Here is a 22384-nt window from a genome sequence, read left to right on the forward strand (position 1 = left end):
CTTGTCACTAGTCTGATAACAAAACAAAACACCATAATCACTTGCCACTAGTCTGATAACAAAACAAAACACCATAATCACTTGTCACTAGTCTAATAACAAAACACAATACCATGATCACTTGTCACTAGTCTAATAACAAAACAAAACAAAACACCATGATCACTTGTCACTAGTCTAATAACAAAACACAATACCATGATCACTTGTCACAAGCCTAATAATAAAACACAATACCATGATCACTTGTCACTAGTCTAATAACAAAACAAAACACCATGATCACTTGTCACTAGTCTAATAACAAAACACAATACCATAATCACTTGTCACTAGCCTAATAATAAAACACAATACCATGATCACTTGTCGCTAGTCTAATAATAAAGCATAATACTATAATCAATTGTCACTAGCCCAGTAATGAAACACAATACCATGATCACTTGTCACTAGTCTAATAACAAAACAAAACACCATGATCACATGTCACTAGTCTAATAACAAAACAAAACACCATGATCACTTGTCACTAGTCTAATAACAAAACAAAACACCATGATCACTTGTCACTAGTCTAATAACAAAACACAATACCATAATCACTTGTCACTAGTCTAATAACAAAACAAAACACCATGATCACATGTCACTAGTCTAATAACAAAACAAACCACCATGATCACTTGTCACTAGTCTAATAACAAAACACAATACCATGATCACTTGTCACTAGTCTAATAACAAAACACAATACCATGATCACTTTTCACTAGCCTAATAATAAAACACAATACCATGATCACTTGTCACTAGTCTAATAACAAAACACAATACCATAATCACTTGTCACTAGTCTGATAACAAAACAAAACACCATGTTCACTTGTCACTAGTAATCAAACACATTATGATAATAACTTACCAAATTGTTATTTTCTCTTGTTTCTGTTACCTTTATTTTATTAAACAGTACAATAATTTTTTCAATACTATCTTTATTTGCCATAACACAAATAATTTAGATATTGTGCACACAATAAATTTATAATTTGCCACCAATACCCTCATTTGCCACATGAAGTATAACTTCTACATACACAGTATCATAACAACCTGTCACTGCTACCTTTATCTGCAAAACGTAGTCTAGTAACAACAAACATCATATTCACGTGTCTGCTAATTTTGTTTACAAGTAATCTAGTAACAACAACCAATATCACATTCACTTGTCATTGCTATTTTAATAAGTCACAATTGCAGACAAAATTCACAAAATCCTGATTACCTGCCAATACCATCTTTACTTACCATTACTTTAGTAAGTATATACAATACCACAGTCATTGTTACTTTCATCTATCAAGTGTTGTCTAGTAAATACACACATCATTTTTTTTTCTGCTCTCTTTGTTTGCAACAAATCTAATACTAAAACAGAACACCATGGGCATATCCAATTCATACATTCATCTTGTACAAACAACCTCACAACTACACAAATCATCATGCCACTGATTATATATATACACACACACCACACACACAACCAAATATTAGTTTGTATTGATCTTTATCTCCTGAACATTTAATGATAGAAAAAATAATTCTACATCAAAATGCTTATTTTGAAGAGTACATTAAAGGAATATTACTAATTTCTTGCAATTCTTAAAATTTCAAATCAATACCAACATCAATCTGCCAGTCTTGATACATGCTTAATGGTTAATCTGAGAAAAATGTATCTTTTTCATGATGGAAATTTGGGAAAAAATAAACAAACGGCACTTCCTTGGTTGACTAATTGAAATATGTGTTTTATAAATAAGAGCATGAATGGAAGTAATCCATAAAGATAGGAACATGTTTGAGTATGTATTTGTTGTTTTTTGGTTTATATAATTTTTGTTTTCATGTCGCTATTATACCACAAATGAAGTTATTGTACCATGTCAAATAAATTAATTTCAACTGAATTGAGTGCTTTCCTTTTGACACAATATCTCTCACAGAAATGACAACTTTTGAAAACCACTCACTTTGGTAGCAGTCTTTTCTTGTGTTCAGTAAAATGCTAAGGAATAGTGGCATCCATTGAAAAAAAAAAATCCCAATGGCTACTGACATGCTTTTATTTATTAAAAATCTTGAAACAACTTACACAGTTAATATATTATTTGTCACCAGTATACCTTCACTTAACCTTAAAGTTTTCCAGGAGTAAAATGATCACTTGTTCATAAAACATTTGATTTATACATTTGATTTGATTTAGTAACCAAGCCAGACAATATGTCAACTTGTCACTATTACAATGACCACATGTATAAAAGACCTGTCAAGGTATATCATTACAAAATAATGTGTCAACAAGAATAGAATATTTTCTTATTCGAGGATGTCCTTACACACCACCCTTGAGAATAGTAGAAATGTAAATTCCTTGTTTATTTTGAAAGGGAGATGAACAATTTTCCTCTTAAACTTCTTTGAAGTGGCAGATTCTACTACTACTTACAGGAAACTTATTCCATAAGTTAATCACTTGTTATAAACCTAACCCTGCTTTAAATGGAACCTAGCTTGTATTTTCTAAATTTTGTGTCCTTTCATCCTATTCTCTTTAGAATACAACATCCTGTCAATCCATGGATGACTGTAAAAGTGATTAAGATCACCTTTGAACCTTCTAAGTTATCATATGTTAATATATTCCAATAAAATAACTGTTCCTTCCCAGGAATTACCCTAGGAGCCCTCCTGTTAAGTCTTTCTAATACTATTTTCAGTGGAAACAAGTGGCCAACATAATAAAATCAGCAGATCAATATGTCATAAAATTCTAAATAATTACACCAGTTTCACTTAAGTTTTTTTCAGAAAAACCCTACTTGACTGTGATAAATTTATACATAATATGAACTATACATGAACACTACAGGTTAACTATAAGCATTATTGTTTAGATAAACATTTACCTGGTTCAAGCACAGCCCTTAAGTATTTGCTTTTACAAATATTGAAGAACTCCTGCAACTGGGTGACAGTCAGTCTCTCTAATTGCTTCAGTACTACAATATAAAACAAATAACTTGTATAAAACATTATAAAGATGCAACTTTAATACAACAAGTCAGTTATTAAAGAATAAAAGTTTAATATAGTCCACCATTCATCTTTCATGGGAAATCTCTTGATCTTGCTCCTAGTTTTATCCCATCTGTCGTACTGTACAACATTCTCCATATATAATGGTAAATTATTTTAAAAGTAAGATATGCATAACATATAAGCATAATAACAGAGGTAAATTTAAACAGATTCCTTCTTTCACTTACTTTAACATAAAGTATGGGATCCACTTACTAGACTGAATGTTTGCCCATACAAAACTAATGAGCATCCCATGTAATCAAAGTAGGTTCAGTATAACAACAGGGTATAATTCACCACAATTCTAGCTACATACAGTTCTTCTGTTCATGATTATCTGTTTTTGTACCTTCTAAATTTATGTTGTCAGATGAGCACTATTACTCAATAAGTACATATTTATTAATGTTTCAAGTATGGTATTATGAATGCATTTTAGAAATAAATAAATGATACTTTTGTGTGTTTTTCATGTAACAACATATCTCATTTTTCTTTATATTTAGTTTCATTAACACCATAGACTAAAATGTTTAAACAAATTTTGATGTTTTTAAAATAATTTCTTTTACTTATGAAGATTATTTTGCATTGTTAGCATAAAAATGTAATTAAGTTCAACTTAATTCTCATAAGTTGGGCATATTTTATGAGAAATTACTAGAATTATGATAAAAATAGCATTAATAGAAGGGATACCTAATAAATCATTCAATATATGATCAGTACAAATCTTAGGTTTTCTTGAGTATTGCTTTATAACATTACAAAACTGTAGTCAGTTTGTTTCATGTAATTTTTCATCAATTCATATTTCATTATTTAGTCATGATATAAATACAGTTTAATTATGGACACAAATTCTTCATAATTAAACTTGCAGATGCATCACAGTAAACACTATTCAAATTTTGTGTTAGCTAAAAAGATAATGTTAAAATCTGTATTTTAAAGTAAGATTCAAATATATACTTATCTCAACCACAACTTGAGTTACTCACTACTATTCTGGCTATATGCCAACATATAAGCTTCTGCTAATTTTCACTCAGCTCTCAACTTCACATCTGATGATCATCATTTGGATGACCTGTAACTTCTCAGTCACATTCAAAGCTGAAGAGATTACATGTGTTTTTACACCCATTATCAACACAACTTATCTCTGCATTAACTTTCTAACTAAAATCCTCACTTATAATTGGAAGTGGAACATAAAAACGTGAAGATAGACAGCTATCACTCCTGGGGAAAGAAAATAGCCAATACTGTGTACAATAGACCATGAAATGAAACAAAGAAACTGGTATCATGGCAACCAAAGTATCATCTTGGCCTGAGGCAAAATTCCAGGTTGCTGACTTGTTACAATTAAACTACACTGGGAGTAGACTTGAATGTTATATAAATTTCTAAGCCTATGGCCTCATGACATCATAATGGGCAATCTAATCTAATGCAACACACAGGTAAAACAGGTAGGTAACACACCTCAAGGATTCATATATAGCCACATTAACTTTAAGCTATTTACCAAAGGAAATGCAGCTCATGCAACAACAAGGACATTGAATTCAATAATGAATTTGACTGTAACTCTTAAGCACTAAAGGTTAGAAATGTGTTCAGTGGTTCCTGGGTGAGAACTTTGAAGTTGTGACCCATAATGCATCATGGTAATCACTAGTCATGTCTGACCAATCTTTGGTGTGTTATATAAGGATATGTGATAAGTCTACAAACTATCAGAATGGAGATACATTTACTACACAGAAGGTGTTGCATAATCAATTTAGTGTAATCACTTCAAAAGATCTATATAATCAATTAGTTACAAACAATCTACACTCAAGTGCATATACCATGAAATCATAACCAAATCTGGTACACAATGCAAGAGATACCAACCAAACATCTCACTAGGAGGCTATTGCTGTCACAAAGGGTAAGGTGAACTAGAAAGATATACTGGTTCTCATATTCTGTATTGATTCTGATACTAGAACATTTTGTAAACTTCAATGGTCATCATTTGAAGAAATCTTACAGAAGTCAATTAACTGCCATCAAAGAATGACTGCTAGGTACAATAAGAAACCTCATCAGAATATTTGACATTGGAGGTGTTAGAGAAGGTAGGATTAAAACTTAAGGAAATCAATATTTCTTCTATCAGAATAGATATTTCAGGCATAAATATATGAGACAACAAATAAATGGATGTTTTTTTAGTTTTTGTGGACCCATGAATGGCAGACAAAAACATCAGGTATGACTACACAAACACAAATGAAGTCAGGTATGCATTATCATATGCACAGAAAACAAAGATATATGGGTTGAATCTATTCATTATTTATTAATGACTGTTATTATGCAGGAATAATTCAAGAAGAGAAAGCCTACTGCTAGTAACAAGTTAGAGATAAATACAGAAAACTAGAGTCATAAAAGGAACATTTGTGGAAAAAAAAAAACTAGTCATACTGCACTCTAAAATCACTACTGGAAGCATATGTTGCAGAAGCTGTTCTAATTAGGATTACTCATCCTCAAAAAATAACATAAAACACATCACATGAATGAAGCTTTGCAAATAAGGCACATATTTACAATTACACAATACTGAGATTTAGCTAACATAAAACAAGTCTTAATGTTATGCCTTTAACTGCATGATTACACATGTTAAATGACTACCTTGAGACTCCTGTTAACATGTACAAGACACTTTTACTTTACTCCACATTGTTATCAAACATTTTAACCCTTTCTGGACCAGAAGGAATCACTAACCACCTTTGATTTTATTTTCCTCTCAGTGAAAATATTATACAAAATTGCATGATGCTAAGAAATTTTCAACTTAAAAAATTCATATAACTTAATTTTTTTTTTTTAAATTACAAACTCTTGAAAAAAATTTTGGGAGACACTATTTTGAAAAAACTAAAAAGAATTTATTTCATTTTATAAGTTAATTCTTTAAATTATAGCTTACAAAGTTACATTTTATACATAAAATCAATTTCAAATTGACTTATGCCTGTCAACATATGTGATTTGATACTTTATTTGTCAACTGCTGTAAGCACCACTTCCAACTATAAATCATATAAAACACCAGAGAAACAGAGAATGATTTATCAATGACTTAAGAGTTTGACCTTTAAAACAATAACAGGTCAGACTTGGTAACAATATTCTTGGCTGAAATCAATTTCTGTCCAACAAATATACTTTCTTTTCAATAAATTATCAGTTCTTTTACTTATGTGCAATGTTTGAATACAACTGAATTAGCAGCAATATTCAATAAGTAGGAATTTCAGTCTGCAGAATTTTTTTATTTGTTACCCATCATATTTTCTAAACCTAACATTTTAGCTAATACCGTTCCATAGCAAAAAACTTCTATAGCCTTTCAGTAAGTATATTTAACAAAACTACTTTCAAAAACAAATAGAATTTATACCGGCACAATAAAAATAAAATCCAGGTAAGTGGTTCTAAGTCTTATGAGTTTTTCACAACATTCTGTTAAATCATTGATGCACAAGTTTAGTCTTGTCACTTTTCCATAAAATCATAAATAACAGAACTTTATAACATAGGTCACAATCTGTATTTAAATTTTTCTCATAGCTATTTTGAAAGCAGAATTTCATTAGCAGTTGTTCAATTATCCACTATGAAGTCAGAAAAGGGTGGAAAGCAAAAGATTATACTAATAAAATTCATAGAAAGAGAAGAAAAATAATGTAAGAAACAAAACAAAGGATAACAGTTTCCTAATAAATACAAACCCTATGATTTGGAATAGGAATAAAGATTCTCAAAGATGTATAGAAATGGGTAAAAATGCTTTCATTTCCCTTTGCACATTATAGTAAATAAGAGCTAGAAAATAATAGTATGTCAGTTCTGAAGTACTTTTAAGTAAAAACTGTTGAAACAATGAAAATTATTAACTTTACTAATATTCTAAAATTTGTTTTGTATAGTTACTGGCACAGAAACAGTTAATCTACTACAATGATGATAGAAAGTGACAAATTAATACTTTATTAATATAAAAAGTTATTGCCTTATCTCAACAATTATTTTAACTTGTAGCCCTGACATATCTTTACCAATTTTAGAACTAATTACAGTTTTGGAAGTCAAACCCTTTTGAATGATGTATTTGATCATGCTCAAGGTCTCAGAGGTTAATTTACTCTAATCCTGCTTAAAAGAATTTCAATTTGAAGGCAGACTGGTAGAGATCCTGATGAGTAATACAACTGAATCGTGTATATACCTGCTTCATGCTTGCTATAGCTGACACACAAAAATATTGCTAATAAAAAGGAAAAAATATCTTGTAGATTAATTTACTCTAATCCTATCTAAAAGAATTTAACATGCTACAACTATAGAGAATTCTCTTGTTACATAGTCAGATTTGTCAAAATTCTTATTTAAGTACTCAAAACTTTAAAAAAAAAAATCAGATCAAAATAAAACTCTTACCAGGAGGAGATCGTTTCTTGTTACTAGCTTTATATTTTTTATGAACTTTTCCAACATTAGCTGCATAGGTATGGATGAATTCTCTGTAAAAAAGTTTAAATCTATTCTCTGATTTTGTAGCAATACTTAACAACACAAAAACCAAGATATTAAACAAGAAAAACCTACATAAAAGCTACGTTTTACACAGCCATTCAGTAACTCCACACAAATAATCCTTTTCTAGGTAAATGTTTTTAAGTATAATATTTTCTTAAGAAAAAAACTAATACCTTGCTCATTTTTTGACTTAAATCTAAAAATGTAAAGTACTTCAATTTTTTAGGCAAGTCGTACAGATTCCTGCTTAAAATTGTATGTGTGTGTGTTGCAGCTTGGTTGGTTGATTGATTTAGTGTTTTATGGCACAAAACAGCTAGGCTATCTGCACCAAACATCCAGTAAAAATGTAAAAGTAAATTTAGTAAAATTCATAAAAGGAAATTAAGGTAGAACAAAACAAAGTTAAAAACATAAATAGTATAAAACCAATGTTCACATCTAGGTGTGTTGCAGCAGTGAATTGATTTATTTTTAGTGGTCAGGAACTTATTTCTGCTGAGTATTCGTATTTAATATGAACTGCAGTATTTTTAAAGATTCTGAACTTTTTTTATCAAAATAATCTTACTGAAAGTGAAATAAAAAAACATATTTCAAAATAAACATTCCTTATTTTAAAAACATTTTATCTATAATCATATATGGAATACATTTAAACTTTTACATTATCTAAATTTATGCACATACACAATATCTTAAAATCCAAGAAAAATGAAAAACTTGTTGTTTACTTAAGTTCATTCCTGAATGTTTCTCCACACCGCTTATAGCTTTCACTGTCTACAATTTCTGTAGTCAGTTGAAAAATCATCTTCTCATTCAATGGATCTTCATTTGAACATGGAAACATTGCCTACAGAACATCTAATATTAGACTTATTCCAGAATTAAAATATACAAAATGTTTAAGATCAAAGTTTTTTAGTTACAAACTTTCACTGTAAATCACATCAGATTAAAAATAACATTTAAAGTCAAACTGTAACTTGTAAAATGGCTGAAAATGGAGAATTTTTCAAATATTACAATTTAGCTGAATAAAGAGGAGTATCAAAACAGAATACTGACTACAATGCACAATGTTTTCTGAATAATGCAAAAAAATATCAGAGTGAAATTATAAATTATAATCTACATGTATTAAGTCTTTGAAAATAATCTTAAAAAGCAAACATATTTTGTAAGTTCATCACTTCAAACAATCATACTGGGTCTAGGTTATAAATATACTTACTACAACATGATCTAATACACGTTTAAAGTCTACAGGTTTGTCTTTTCCTTCCATTGCTGCAGGATCGAGACCATCCCCTCCATAGTAAAACTGAACAATATCTCCAACAGAATTTCGCACAGTCATGTCATAATGAGAGCACAGATCTTCTAAAGACTGAAAGATATACAGCTATGAATACATCATTTTGTACGATATTTTATTCTACATTACTAAACATATGAAAAATCACTATAAACTCCATGTACACTCATAATTCTAATGCTTTCTATGTATTTTCGTTTTTATTTCTTTATCTGCAGAGATGCCAACTATTTCAAATGACTGAACATAATGATTGTAGACAGAGCCCGTACAGATATCTTGCAACCACTGGATACAGTTTTGAGTCATCCATGTCTGTGGATCCATCTGTGGCTAAACTGTAAACACTGTTAATAAGTATGCTTGAAATCATTTTGTCATCTTCACAACCCAACATTTGTACAATGGCTGTAGTTTTGGTCCTAGCACAGCTATATTTTTTCGCTATATCAGAGTCTGGGAACATTTTTCCGAATAGATGTCCTGCATGATCGGCTACAGCTAGGAGTAAATTATGAGCAATGACGAATTGCATAAACATCACACTTCTGCATTTATGGTTTCATATTTTGAATTCTTACTCATAAATGTTGTTATCTGCATCGTTTTTGTCTTTGCCTCAGCCTTTTAATGGTGAGATGTTGATTTTGTATGTCTGGAACAGTCGTTTATACTGCCATGCGCCACAGAAAAATTGATGTGACAAACTGTATAAAACACATGACTGTCACTGACTTTTGATGCAATGACCAGATATTTTGCACTATACTATTTCCTAAATTTTTGATTCACAGATTTAGTCCTTTTAGATTTGCCAGAAACAAGCCAATCTGGTGAACGAGGCCTCTTTCTTTCCATCTTGTGAATGATCACATTGGTGTTTCTATGCTGCTAGAAATACCCATCTACATGAGTGCTGATTGGCTGACAAGCAGTGATGACATAACTATGGATTACCCCATGGAGGAGAAGCACCGCACTCAAACTATTGGTAGACATTGGAGATACAAATATTTTTTATTATTTCAAGCACAAACATGATTAATGCAAGTAGCCATTTCGACTATGTCTTTTATTTATTATCAAAATTTATTTGTATCTCACTAGAAATTTTCTTTTCACCCCTTTCAAGCCCTGGGGGAATAATTTATCACTTTATTGTATAGGCTTATATAATATATAATAATTTGGGAGTTGCAACAAGTCATAGTATGTGTCTGTATGAGCGTATAGTCGTAATGTATACACCAAAATCGTAATGATTACACTCAAATCGTAATGGTTGGCATCTCTGTATCTAGCATTTAGGCATGAAGATTAGTTTTATTCATTAATGAATATTACTTAATCTTTGAGGAATTTATTCAAAGCAGTTACCTGGGACAATATAAAATAATGTATACTATGTATAACATAATCAAACCTTATGTACATTATATTCACTTAACATCCAAAATATGCAAAAGAATGTATCACATGATCTGGACTGCACTCTCACTTTTAACTTTCTTTACCATATAAATAAATAAATAATAGTAAATACTTGATGTTAACAAAAACTGTTATATTATTCCTTACCCTAATTCTGATCTGTAAATAACTAATATAAAATTGATAGAAATTACACTTTATCAACTTAATGTAATTCACACCATAACAGTCATTGTTCAAGCTGTTTGATGATCTAAAACCCATCTCAACCATCACTGTGACTGTCATGTATTCTAACTTTTCTGTCAATTTTTAGTACTAAACAAAGGCCTCTTTGGCAAAGAAGAAAGCAAAGGTAGTGTAAAACTAATTGTTTTCTTTGTTTTTACTCATGAGTTCTTAGAAATAAGTGATAAAACAGTTATACAAAAATATATACACAAGTTATACCTTAGTTTATCTCAACACAGTAGTTGGAAGTCATACTAAATTCACAACACAGCTTTTTTCAACCCACCTTTACAAGTCGTCTCTGCATGTACCCAGTTTCAGCTGTTTTGACAGCAGTGTCTACTAACCCTATAAAAATAAGACATTTCAATACAGTTTAAAGTGAAAATATTACTAAAAACTACAGAAAGTAATCACAAAGTACAAGAATATATTAAACTTTGCTGCTCATTTTAAAGAAGTGTTTATAGACCTAAAATAATATACATTCAAATGTACACTAATGTTTTTAAGCTATGTGTAATATTAAACTGATTTAACTTATTTTCATTCCAAGAAAATAGAACAAGCATTAACATGATGAAAGACAGAAGTCTTTTAAAATGTTCCATTTTATCTGAGTTCCATTTTGTAGCTTAGTTCTCCAGGACATTTTACAAAAGTGTTAGACTAAACCAGACAGTTGCTGTCCATTTTACCTTTGTTTGTTCAAACAAAAACACGATAATTATGTAACAGTGATTTTGAATTAACCAATCAGAACACACTTGATATTTATCTCTGTCAACATTTTAACCATGCAACAAAAGTATATATCTTGTTCTCTGAATAGCTGTGTTCAAACACAGCTATGTACTGAAAACAAATATAGTTCTTCAGCTGTAGATTCAGACAGAAACTGATTACATTAAAGTGAAAACAAAACAAAAACACAAACATTAGTTTTACATTGTTAGTCTGTTCAGAAGAATCTATTTCTTTGAAAAACTAAGCTTTAGCAATATAAAAATTATATAAAACCTTCTCTGCCTCCCATTGTATGGAAAAAAAACTCTGTTGGTGTCAGGCCAGAGTAGAAGCTGTTTTCAACAAATCCTTTTGCATCAGGAGTTTTTGCTAAAAAGACAAAATTAATTCAAGGTTTTACTTTAGTTAGCTATTCTTTCATATTCTAAATAATAGTGTTATCCCTAAGTTTTGTTTTAAAGAATAAGACAGTATCCTTCATATATGAAATTACAAAAACATATGATAAAAGCACACATTAAATCATGCACTATTTGGCTTTAATAAGCATTGTTGGTTTATTTCATGGAAATAGAATAATATATTCTGACTTCCCATGTAGTTTTAGTTTTGTAATAGTAATTTCTATAATTGTTCAAACAAATTTTATTTTGGTATATTGTGAATTAGCTGTGATACAGAAATTATTTAGCATTACATCTTTTAGTTTAGTAATCACAAATTACATGGCAATGCCCTTTAGTTTAATAACCATTAATTACAGGTAGTACAGAAATCAACATGGCAATATACCCTTTAGTTTAATAACCATGAATTACAAGTGGAACAGAAACTGTAAGAACATTATACTCTTTAGTTTAACCCTTTCATTGTGCAATTAATTTTCAGGCTGATTCTCATAAAGTGTCAATTATCCACCAAAAATAAAAGTGTGAATTTGACCCTTTATTTTGCATTTTAAATATTAAAAGAAGTTTTATTTTCTATATCTGACAGTAATATTCCTTGAAAACTGTACTGGATTGTGAAAAATAATGATTTGAGCAAAAACATGAGAAACATTAGAAGTGTTTACCAGTGAATGGTATAAATATAGACAAAATTAAGTCAGTAAGAGGCCAAAATCATTGCAGAATATGAAACAAATTATTTAGATAACAATATCCAAGATATAAAGAAGCTGTCTTTACACACATTCTATACGTGTTCATACAAAGTTGGCAATTTTGTAATGAGGTGTATAAAGATCCAGGTTTCACACTGTAGTACACAGATGGCAGCACACAATTCAGTTTGGCATTTCTTTCAAGTACAAGTAAGTATTCCTGCATGTCAGAGTAGAGGGAAACTTTTATTGGCAGCCATGGGGTAAGTCCAAATTTTGTAGTAGAATTGTTGATAACCATGAATTACAAATGGTACATAAACTGTCATGGCAATATTTCCTATAGTTTTATAATTGTGACATACATACGACTGTTATGTTAACATACTCTTCAGCTAAAAAATCATAGATTACAAGTGATACAAAAGTCGTACTTTTAATATTTACTTTAGTTTAACCCTGTGCATATGGATGAGGGACTCAAAACACACATGCCATAGCCTTTTATAGTTAACATTTAATTAAATAACTTTATTATCAGTATATTTTAATACAATTGGCACTTTTAATTTATAATTTGAAGGTATATTTTATCTAAGTAGTAATTTCTTAATTTCAAAACAACTTTTCAGTCTTTTATGACAATCTATTCCACTGTTCAACATATTTTTACTGCTTTAAAATGCATGTTTGAAAGCTACATGCATTACTTTTTTTAGCATCGAAAATAGAAAAAATGTAGACTTAAAACAGCATAAAAATAAGGCAAGTTTTAAATTTCTTGTTTCTTTATAAATATCTTTTACTTCCAATCAACAAAAGTAACTCAAAGATAAAATGTTAGAAATTTAGAAGGTTATAATTTAACCAACAAACAATTTCTCTTTGAAAAATGTATGCGGTCTACCTCATGCTGTCTTCATTTCACATAATTTAAGGGTTTATTGACCTAAAGCTTTACACACTCTCAACAAGTGATTTATTGCTTTGTTAACAGATTCAGTTTAAAGAACAATAAAGCAAGAAAATTAAATGAAATTAGTTGTGAAAATATTAGTCCTGAACTTTTTTAAAATAAATATCTGGAGTTATCTGTTATAATCTGTAGTTATCCTATGAATAAGTGTTTCTGATTTATAATTCATATTTTTCTACTTTTTATTCTAATGATTTTGTTACAGTTAGTCATAGGAAAGATAAAATGAGATAAAGTATGACGTTTAGCTAAAAACTTTCGATATGTGGCGATAAACATATGGCATGTGTACCCAAGGCAGCACGTGAAAAAAATTTGGCTAACACGTGGAATGCAGTTCTGCCTCTTGATTCTTTAAACCCTAATGCTAACCCATAATAAATAAATAAATATATATATTTATAAATATTATCATTATTGCCAAATGCAGCAGCAAATGATTTTCTCCAACCTGGGAACAGTGAAAAATGTTCACAAGAGACTTTTCATGCCCTCTTGTTGCCAGCTTTTTGGTTTGCAGGGACATATGACATTGGATGACATGTTTTGAATTCCTCACAGATCTAGGTTACACATCAGTATTTGAGTAAAAATAAAAGTAAACTGTTGGTATTAGCTTCATTCTGCTTATATTTTTCTCCTGTTGTTTGTGAATGAATACTAGATACTTAGTAATAATAACAGTAAATATGCTTCTTTTTTTGCAGTAAAAATATAAATTATATTGTTATTTGGCATAGCATGGATATATTTTTGATCAGTTAGTTAATTATAGATTTATTTTTATATAAATGACAAATTTTCACCTGGTGTTACATTATGGTAAGATAAATTATCACATTTAAGTTTACTGGTGAGATATGTTTGAATTGTATTTACCCTTTTCATCTTATCAGAATGTCAGCTCAACCAGCAAGGAAACAAAAACATTCAAATGGAAGGTGCAGAAGCAGAGATTTTCAAGAATCATGGACTGAAAGATTTGGCATGATCAAAAAGGATGGTAAATTATTATTTATCTTATGTTCTGAAACAGGGGCATGTAGGACTTCCTCTGTAAAGTAGCATTATGAAACTATTCATAAATGGCTTGTGATAAGAGTGACCAAGAACAAAAAGAACACATTTCTTGAGGTCTGCAACAACAACATGCAGTCAAATGTTTTGATGAAATTTGTTTCAAGTAGTTCCAACTTAGTTGCTGCTAATTTTAAGATTTCAATGATTATTGCTCAGCCCTGAAAACCACTTAGTGATGGGAAGTTTATTGAAGAATCATTGCTAGAATGTGCTCCCTTCCTTTTTGACAGTATCCACAAAAAGAAAAAAAATATTCAGCACATTAAGGAATTGGCAGTGAAAAGAAACACAGTAAAAGATAGAATATTAAAGATGGAAAGAAACATAGCAGAACAGCTAACAAAATATATTGGTTCATGTAAATGAATTTCAGTTTGTCTTGATGAGAGCACAGACGTTACATCATCAGCTAGGCTAGCCATTATAGCTTGACTTTGTAGGGGTGAAATCTGCAAAGAACTGGTTAACTTTGTAATGTTGACCTTTCAAAAATAGTTTCCATGACAACAGTGCTCCCAGTGTGATTGGTAAAGAAGCAGATTTTGTAAATCTGTTTGCAAAATATGTTGGACATCCATTGGTAGGCTTTGTGTGTAAAAGCTGGCCTTAAGGAGCTTCAAAAAGTAATGGAAATTGTAACCAAGGTAGCTCATTTTATTTCTGCACATGCTTTGAAAAAGGTAATTTCAGAATTTACTGAGAGAGGCAAATTCAATGTACACAAGACTACATATGTATGACAGTGTTCTTTGGCTAAGTAAAGGTTCTGTCCTTAAAATATTTGAGTGTTTGAATGAAATTCGTCTGTTTCTTACAAATGATGTATTTTCTTGTCAAAAATTATCAGATATTGTGTGAATTTGTAGATTGATTTTTTTTTACAGATTTCTCCTCACAATCAAATGACTTGAACACCATAATGGAAGGAATTTGGTAAAACACTTGATGTTATTTTCATAACATAAAAAATTTTGAAATCAAACTGAAAATTTTTAAATATGACATTTATAACAGCACTTTTAAATATTTCCCAAACCTAACATAACACTTGACAAATCTTGAAATTCATAAGAAAATATACATTTGGAGCTTGCAAATTCAATTTTCAAGCATCATTAATTCAACCTTTGAACATTTTTCTTTAAGAGATTTAATAAGTTCAGGTTATTTGAAGAAACTGCAAAATTCATAAAGTATGCAGACAGTGTAATGTTAGAAAAACTGAATCTGGAAATATTGCAGTGGATTGATTTGGATAATATTGAGATGCAACTGATTGATTTACAAAGCAGAGTAATTTGAGGGGCAACAACCAAAGAGCTGAACTAGGAAATATTGAAAGAGACTGGTTAGTGACTGGAATAATGCAGAAAATGAGGTTCTGAAACTCTGGAATTCTATTCCTGAAACTTTTGACTGTCTGAAAAATGTTGTAATGGCAGTATTAACAGTATTTTCATCAACATATTTATGCAACTCATTATTTTCAGTGGTGAACTTTGTAAAGTGTAATTATAGTAATAGATGTGCTGATGAAACCAGTGATGCATGTATAGCTCTCAAAACAACCAAATACAAGCCTGATATAAAATATCTGTCATCATTGGTGCAGCAGTAAAAGTATCACTAAGAGCAATATGTGCTTATTTCCCTTTCCTCTGTTTTTTGTTTTACGTTACACAATATGAAACAAAGCTTATCATTTCACAAAATGCTTTCTGTTAATAGTAAAACAATAAATAAAGGTAAAAAAGCAAGAAGACTCCTCCTTTTTCCTTAAAAAATTCCATTATTATTGTTATTAATCCAATAACTTTATTTATTATGAATTACTATAGTTATTAATAACATGTAACTCCTTAAGCAGTTTCGTTTAAAATGTGTGTTTTCTTAATGCAAAGCCATATCAGGCTATGCTGAGCCCACCGAGGGGAATTGAGCCCTGATTCTAGTGTTGTAAATCCGTAGACATACCGCTGTACTAGCAGAGGCTTTATTTAAAATAATTTAGAATAATATATAAATGATAATCTGCTTCTTAATTACCATGGACACACAAAAATTTTTTAGAAGTTTATCTCCAATTTGGGTACACAGTTTCAAAAAGGTTCACCATCCCTGATCTAGAGAGGTTATGAAAACAAAACATGAAATTGTTGGATAAAAACAAAATATCATGCACTCATACTGACTCAGTAAAGTCTTCAAAGAAATCTTCAGTGTCTGTCTGTGTGTGTGTGTGTGTGTATTTGATGTGCAACATACTTGTAATGTTTACTAATTAGCTTGCAAATTTTGTGAAGAAACAATAAGTAAATTCAGAGTTATTTTATGTCTGTGATTCATGGTGATTACAAGTTTAATAAAATTGTATCTACCTGGATGAATAGGGTTATTGATCATAAATTTTGAAAGGTACAGAAACTGTCACGGCAGTGTACCAATTAGACCCCAAAATCACAACACAATCCACACAAAGTATTAACAAGTTCACTGAAGCTGCATATATTCCAACTTCTCAATTCTTCACAAGTTGTATCTTACTTTACTGGTAAGATATTTTCCTAGCCTGAGAAACAGCTGAAGAGAAAAAAAAATTCTGGTATTCATTAAACAAAGTTTGCCAATTCCCAAATTTTCTAATATGTAATAAGGAAAGTTTAATTAAAAACAGAAAAATTCTTACAATGTCTCTCAAAATGAGGGAGTGACCTGTCTTCGAAACCATTAGGCACTCTTTTGCCACTGATGGCTTGTTGACCGACACAGGCAATCATCTGACTGATGTTTATAAATGAACCTGTTAAATAAAATTATGGTTTTCAATTTGTGAGAGGAACAATTCTAAGTCAATTACAGACACCACTTAAAATTTAATCCACAGTTAGTAACATCCTAGTACTAAATGTTTATCTTTTAACTTTTCTATTTTACTTATGATTCTCTTTAAAAATCTAAGCATGCTATTTTACTATTGAACTTACAAAATAACCTTAACATTTAATTTAACCACTTAATTTTATATTTTTTTCAGTTAATATCCACACATACAAAACTAAACCACTCAACACTCACCTTTAGACCCACAAAGAGCCATGATCAATGGACTGTTAGTTTTGTGCAACTCCTTTAAACAAGCTTTGCCAGCATGATCACGAATCACAGACAACTCCTTCAATATAACTGCCTGTAACAGATAGGTTCAACGTAAGTTACTATTATGAAATAAAAATACTCTGTTGTGGAAAAGGTTAAAAACCTTACAGATTTTATTATAGCTTTATTTTTCAAAACTATATATTGAATCATACCTCTTTTGAAATAATACATTTTGATGCTGATACACTGGTTTACTTTCATCTTATATCCTACATTTACTTTTGTTACTCACTTAGTTTTTAAAGTAAATTTAGCTTATATTTTGAGCCCCTTCATATTTCAAGTAATTTGTCTTTTATAAAAAAAAATATAAAACATACCTTATTCCTTTGTATTTTATTTTTGCAGTTAATTCATTTATTTCATAAATCAAATCTAAACTGATGAACATATGTGTCATGTTTATTAAACACACTATCATCCAATCACATATAAAATGTACAGACACGGATTCTACAACAAAACTTGACCTAATTTCATATGTACACAAAAATACAAAAGATATTTACGACATAATAAATCAAAACATATGATGATACTTATACAATATGCATGCGTTACAGTAGTACATTTCAAAATAAGAGAAATAAATTCTAATTTCTATAATTAATCCAAATGCTCTTTAGACAATGTTATTTGACAAAATAAATTAATAAAGATGACACATATTTCAATGATAAGACTAAAATTCATGGAAATATTATATGTAGCAGGATATGAAACATTTCAATTTAAGAACTGTCTATGCATTGATGAATAAATTATCTGTGAAAATATTACTAACTTATTCAAGACAACAAAGAATAGCATTTATTGAGTCATGAATTAATCACACTAACCAACCACTTACAACTGTGATTCTATTATAATCAATCACATCTGTGTAACCCCACAACCAGTGGTGATTCTTCAATTAACAGTCATAGCTGTTTAATCATGAGGTCAGTAGTGATTCTATTATTGTCAATCACAGCTGTGTAACCATGTAGTCAGTAGTAATTCTATTATCATCTATTCTATTATTATCAATCATAGTTATGTGGTCATGTAATCAGTAGTAATTATATTATTATAATTCATAACTATGTAATCACACAATCATTACTGATCTGATCCTGCTATTCTCAAACGTAGTTGTGCATTCCAATAATCACTTATTATCCTTAAACTTTATATACCTCTAATGTTTCTTCCTCTGTACATCCTGGCTGAGTTTGGAGTTTTCCTTCTTTAAGACATTGAATATATTCTTCGCACTTACTGTAGCTGTAAATGCAGAACCATGAAGTGTTTGAAAATATTATAATAAAGATAAAATATTTTAAATATTTGAAAAAATTATTTTCTGATTCACAGAAAAACAAATCTGCACACTTAAACTTTAGAAATGAAAATCTCAAGTTATTTTGAGTTGTCTCCACCTACCATTATTTGTTTTCTTGCCTTTATTTTAAAAAGATTCTGACACAATCATCATACATGGTTTGTTAAAAACAAACAACACATGATAGTTTCTCTACAACATATGCTTAATTCATGATATACATTTAATAGACATCAGCCTGACATTAAGAACAAAATTAACAGTCTGTACTAAACCAGTTCTCTTTCTTTTCAACAATATTACTTACATAACTCAATGAAAACATTAAGTTTTAAAGCCCTATAAAAACTTCTCATCATATCAACAGTGTAATTTACCTCATTGCTGTAACAGTGCTTTATGTCCTTATCTTTAGATCTGTCAGTATAACCTAACTAGCTGCTATGTTAAGATTATGATCACAAGTCTTTTGCATGAAGCTCTTCTTCTAAGACTGAACAACATGATTACACATTCCACATTCTGCCATTGAACAACTAGCATACATTAGTCTAAGCTACAATATAAGAACATCAAGAATAATTATTATAACACAGTATAGAAAAAGATAATGTTAATTTATACTAGTAAGATGCAGAAGGCTCTTGAATTTATAATAGGTTTGAGGCTATATCCAAATTATGACTGATTTTTATTAGAAAAACAAGAGATAACTAACAACGTACAAATAACACTTTTTTTTTTACATTAAACTCTTTAAATTTATCAAACATACTTACAAAGAGAGATGTATTATTTAAATCTTCTTACTTATTAATCATCATACATTTTTATTTCATTACTTGAACAAAATCATTAATAGAATTTATTGTAAAGACATTACCTTTTATGTTTGGTAAAATTTCTAGTGGTATTTGATTGCTAACATTGTACTGACTACCACACTGGTGTTGGCAAGATCAGTATTGGTCAACCCCTAAATATCACATCTGTCTTTTATACAGAAGACATGGTTGGGACATACTAAACTACATGTTTCATAGTGTCAAAAAGGACTCTTTGGAAGAAAAAGACTAAATTGATACAAATTTTGTCTTTTAAATAGACCTACTTGGATAAAATATACATATAATTAATTTTTATCTTTTAAATCAAACTCCTAATATGGGCAACTTAAGGCAGGTTTAATATTAATCTTTCAAAAAAAAAGTGGCCTCTGAAAGACACAAAATCTACAAAAAAAACAACTTTAAAAGGCATTTATGGAAAGGCCAAAATGAAGTAAATATAATCCAATATGTCCCCAGTAGTAAAGCAGTATGTCTCCAGACTCGCATCTCTAGAAACTGGGTTTCAGTGCAGAGCACAGATAGCCCATTGTGTAGCTTTGTGCTAAATTCTAAACAAACAAAAATAATTCAATATATGTCCTTTTTATACACAAATGTAAAAGAAGAACTGTGGGTTAAGACCTCATTCAAACTTTAAAACACACAAGAAGTTGAAGACTTAGCAGCTAAAATAGAGAAAGACTCTTTATTTTGCAAACTCATGAAAATAGTGATTTTTCACATACCCTTCATCCAGTAACTTTTGCTTTGCCTTCAGAAGACCAGTTCCTGGTGTTACATCTCCAATTCCAATGGAAAATCCTCGATTTGCTGAAAGAAGAATAAAACAGTATCTTCACACACACACACTTGAAAGTAACGATAAATTTCTCATATCTTGTGTTGAATTTTCTAGAGAACAGTTGAAAAGTAGCACAAGCAAAATAAAACAATACAATTAATAATTTAAAATTTTTATTTGAAACTGTCACTTCCATTTTATGATATGGCCTTTAAAACTTAAAAACACAACTGAGCTGTACAGCATCATCATTGCCAATGACACTGTCCAATGTCAAGGGTAAACCCATGGTAAAAAATATGTCTAAAATGGTGCCATCATTCATAGTTGTAACAAAGACATGACAGTAAAATGTGAGCTACTGTGACTTGAGTATCACACAAACCACACATTAGTATATCAGTCGCACATAAAAGAAAATTATTAGTTAAAAAACTGTGAACAAGGCATAGCCTTGTCTGGACAACTTCCTCCTTCCACTTTTTACACAAGCAAGATGACCAAAAAGCAACAGAAGGTTTGATCTGGAAAAGCTTTTATCATGTTGCTTACTCTAAGTCAACTGCCAACTGGTGTGAAGTTGAGCTTTTAATACAGGACCGTAGTCCATGTTTGGGATAGACACAGCCATGATAGCACCAGAGCAGACAAATTCAGCTGCAGTGTCAGTGAGCTCATTCCTGCAAATACCAGTATGATCTGGTATCCAGAAGAACTGGATAGAAATGAATGATAAAGATATATGGTCCAGCTGGTTTTGAATATCAATGAGAACAGGGTGAGAACTAACATGAAGTGATTCCAGAGCCAGTAAAGAGCTAAGCAAATCAGTATAAATAGTACAGTTTGTGTACTGCATAGCTTCTACATGATCTAGGGCAAAACATAGAAACTGTAGAGGGAGATCCTGTGTGCAATCACTGAACCACAACAAACCATAGCAGAGCACACAGAGTCAATGGATTTCAAACCATCCATATAAATGGCAATGGAAGGATGGCTTAAAAGATGTTTGGCAAATAGAAGATGGTACTTCCAATTGGGAATATCTGCCTTCTTCAAATGAATCAAAGTAATGTCACATGTGAGGATGGTAATAAGCCATAGTGGGATGGACTGCCAAATGGAGACAGCATCATCATCCAAAAACAGACCCAATTCAGCCAACTACACCTGGATATGAAGGCTAAAAGGAAGAAAGGTAGACCATCTATTGTGAAAAAACATGGCTCATTGAGGAAGGAAGACACAATTCCAGGTGGGATGCTGTGGTAAGGATCAAAGTTCTGCAGCAACAGTAACAACAGCTGCAAACAGCAAAGATGTAAAGGAGATTCATGAGACTCAGATTACACACTCTGGACTGGAGAAGTGCAGAAAAACCTTACGCACAGCCAAAGCCCATGATGGTGAACAGGATCCAACATTTTCAAAGCTGAAGTTCTGGCAAGAGAACCATAATCCAGTTTCATTCAAATGAGGGCACAATAGATCTTCAGCATAGAACATCTGTCCCCTCCCAAGAGATGGAAGAGAGGACACAGAGGATGTTCAGTACCCTTGTACACTTGATGTGTGGAATAAAGATCAGCTTATGATAAAAAA

General features: G+C 30.6%; 1 protein-coding gene across 6 annotated transcripts in view; it reads right to left on the reverse strand.

Moving 5' to 3' along the window:
- The window catches only part of Polr3A (RNA polymerase III subunit A), a 72107-nt gene that overhangs the window by 17422 nt on the left and 32301 nt on the right, over positions 1-22384 (reverse strand). For all 6 annotated transcript variants that reach the window (XM_076462087.1, XM_076462091.1, XM_076462089.1 and 3 more), the window contains 10 exons: positions 20724-20808; positions 19002-19089; positions 17740-17851; positions 17351-17464; positions 11777-11872; positions 11043-11104; positions 9011-9166; positions 8508-8629; positions 7675-7757; positions 2985-3077 (listed from right to left, as the gene is read on the reverse strand). In XM_076462087.1, coding sequence (XP_076318202.1) covers positions 2985-3077; positions 7675-7757; positions 8508-8629; positions 9011-9166; positions 11043-11104; positions 11777-11872; positions 17351-17464; positions 17740-17851; positions 19002-19089; positions 20724-20808 — 1011 coding nt within the window. The remainder of the gene's footprint in view (positions 1-2984; positions 3078-7674; positions 7758-8507; positions 8630-9010; positions 9167-11042; positions 11105-11776; positions 11873-17350; positions 17465-17739; positions 17852-19001; positions 19090-20723; positions 20809-22384) is intronic.

The sequence above is a fragment of the Tachypleus tridentatus genome, chromosome 10, assembly GCF_004210375.1.
Source record: "Tachypleus tridentatus isolate NWPU-2018 chromosome 10, ASM421037v1, whole genome shotgun sequence".
Taxonomy (NCBI): Eukaryota; Metazoa; Arthropoda; class Merostomata; order Xiphosura; family Limulidae; genus Tachypleus; species Tachypleus tridentatus.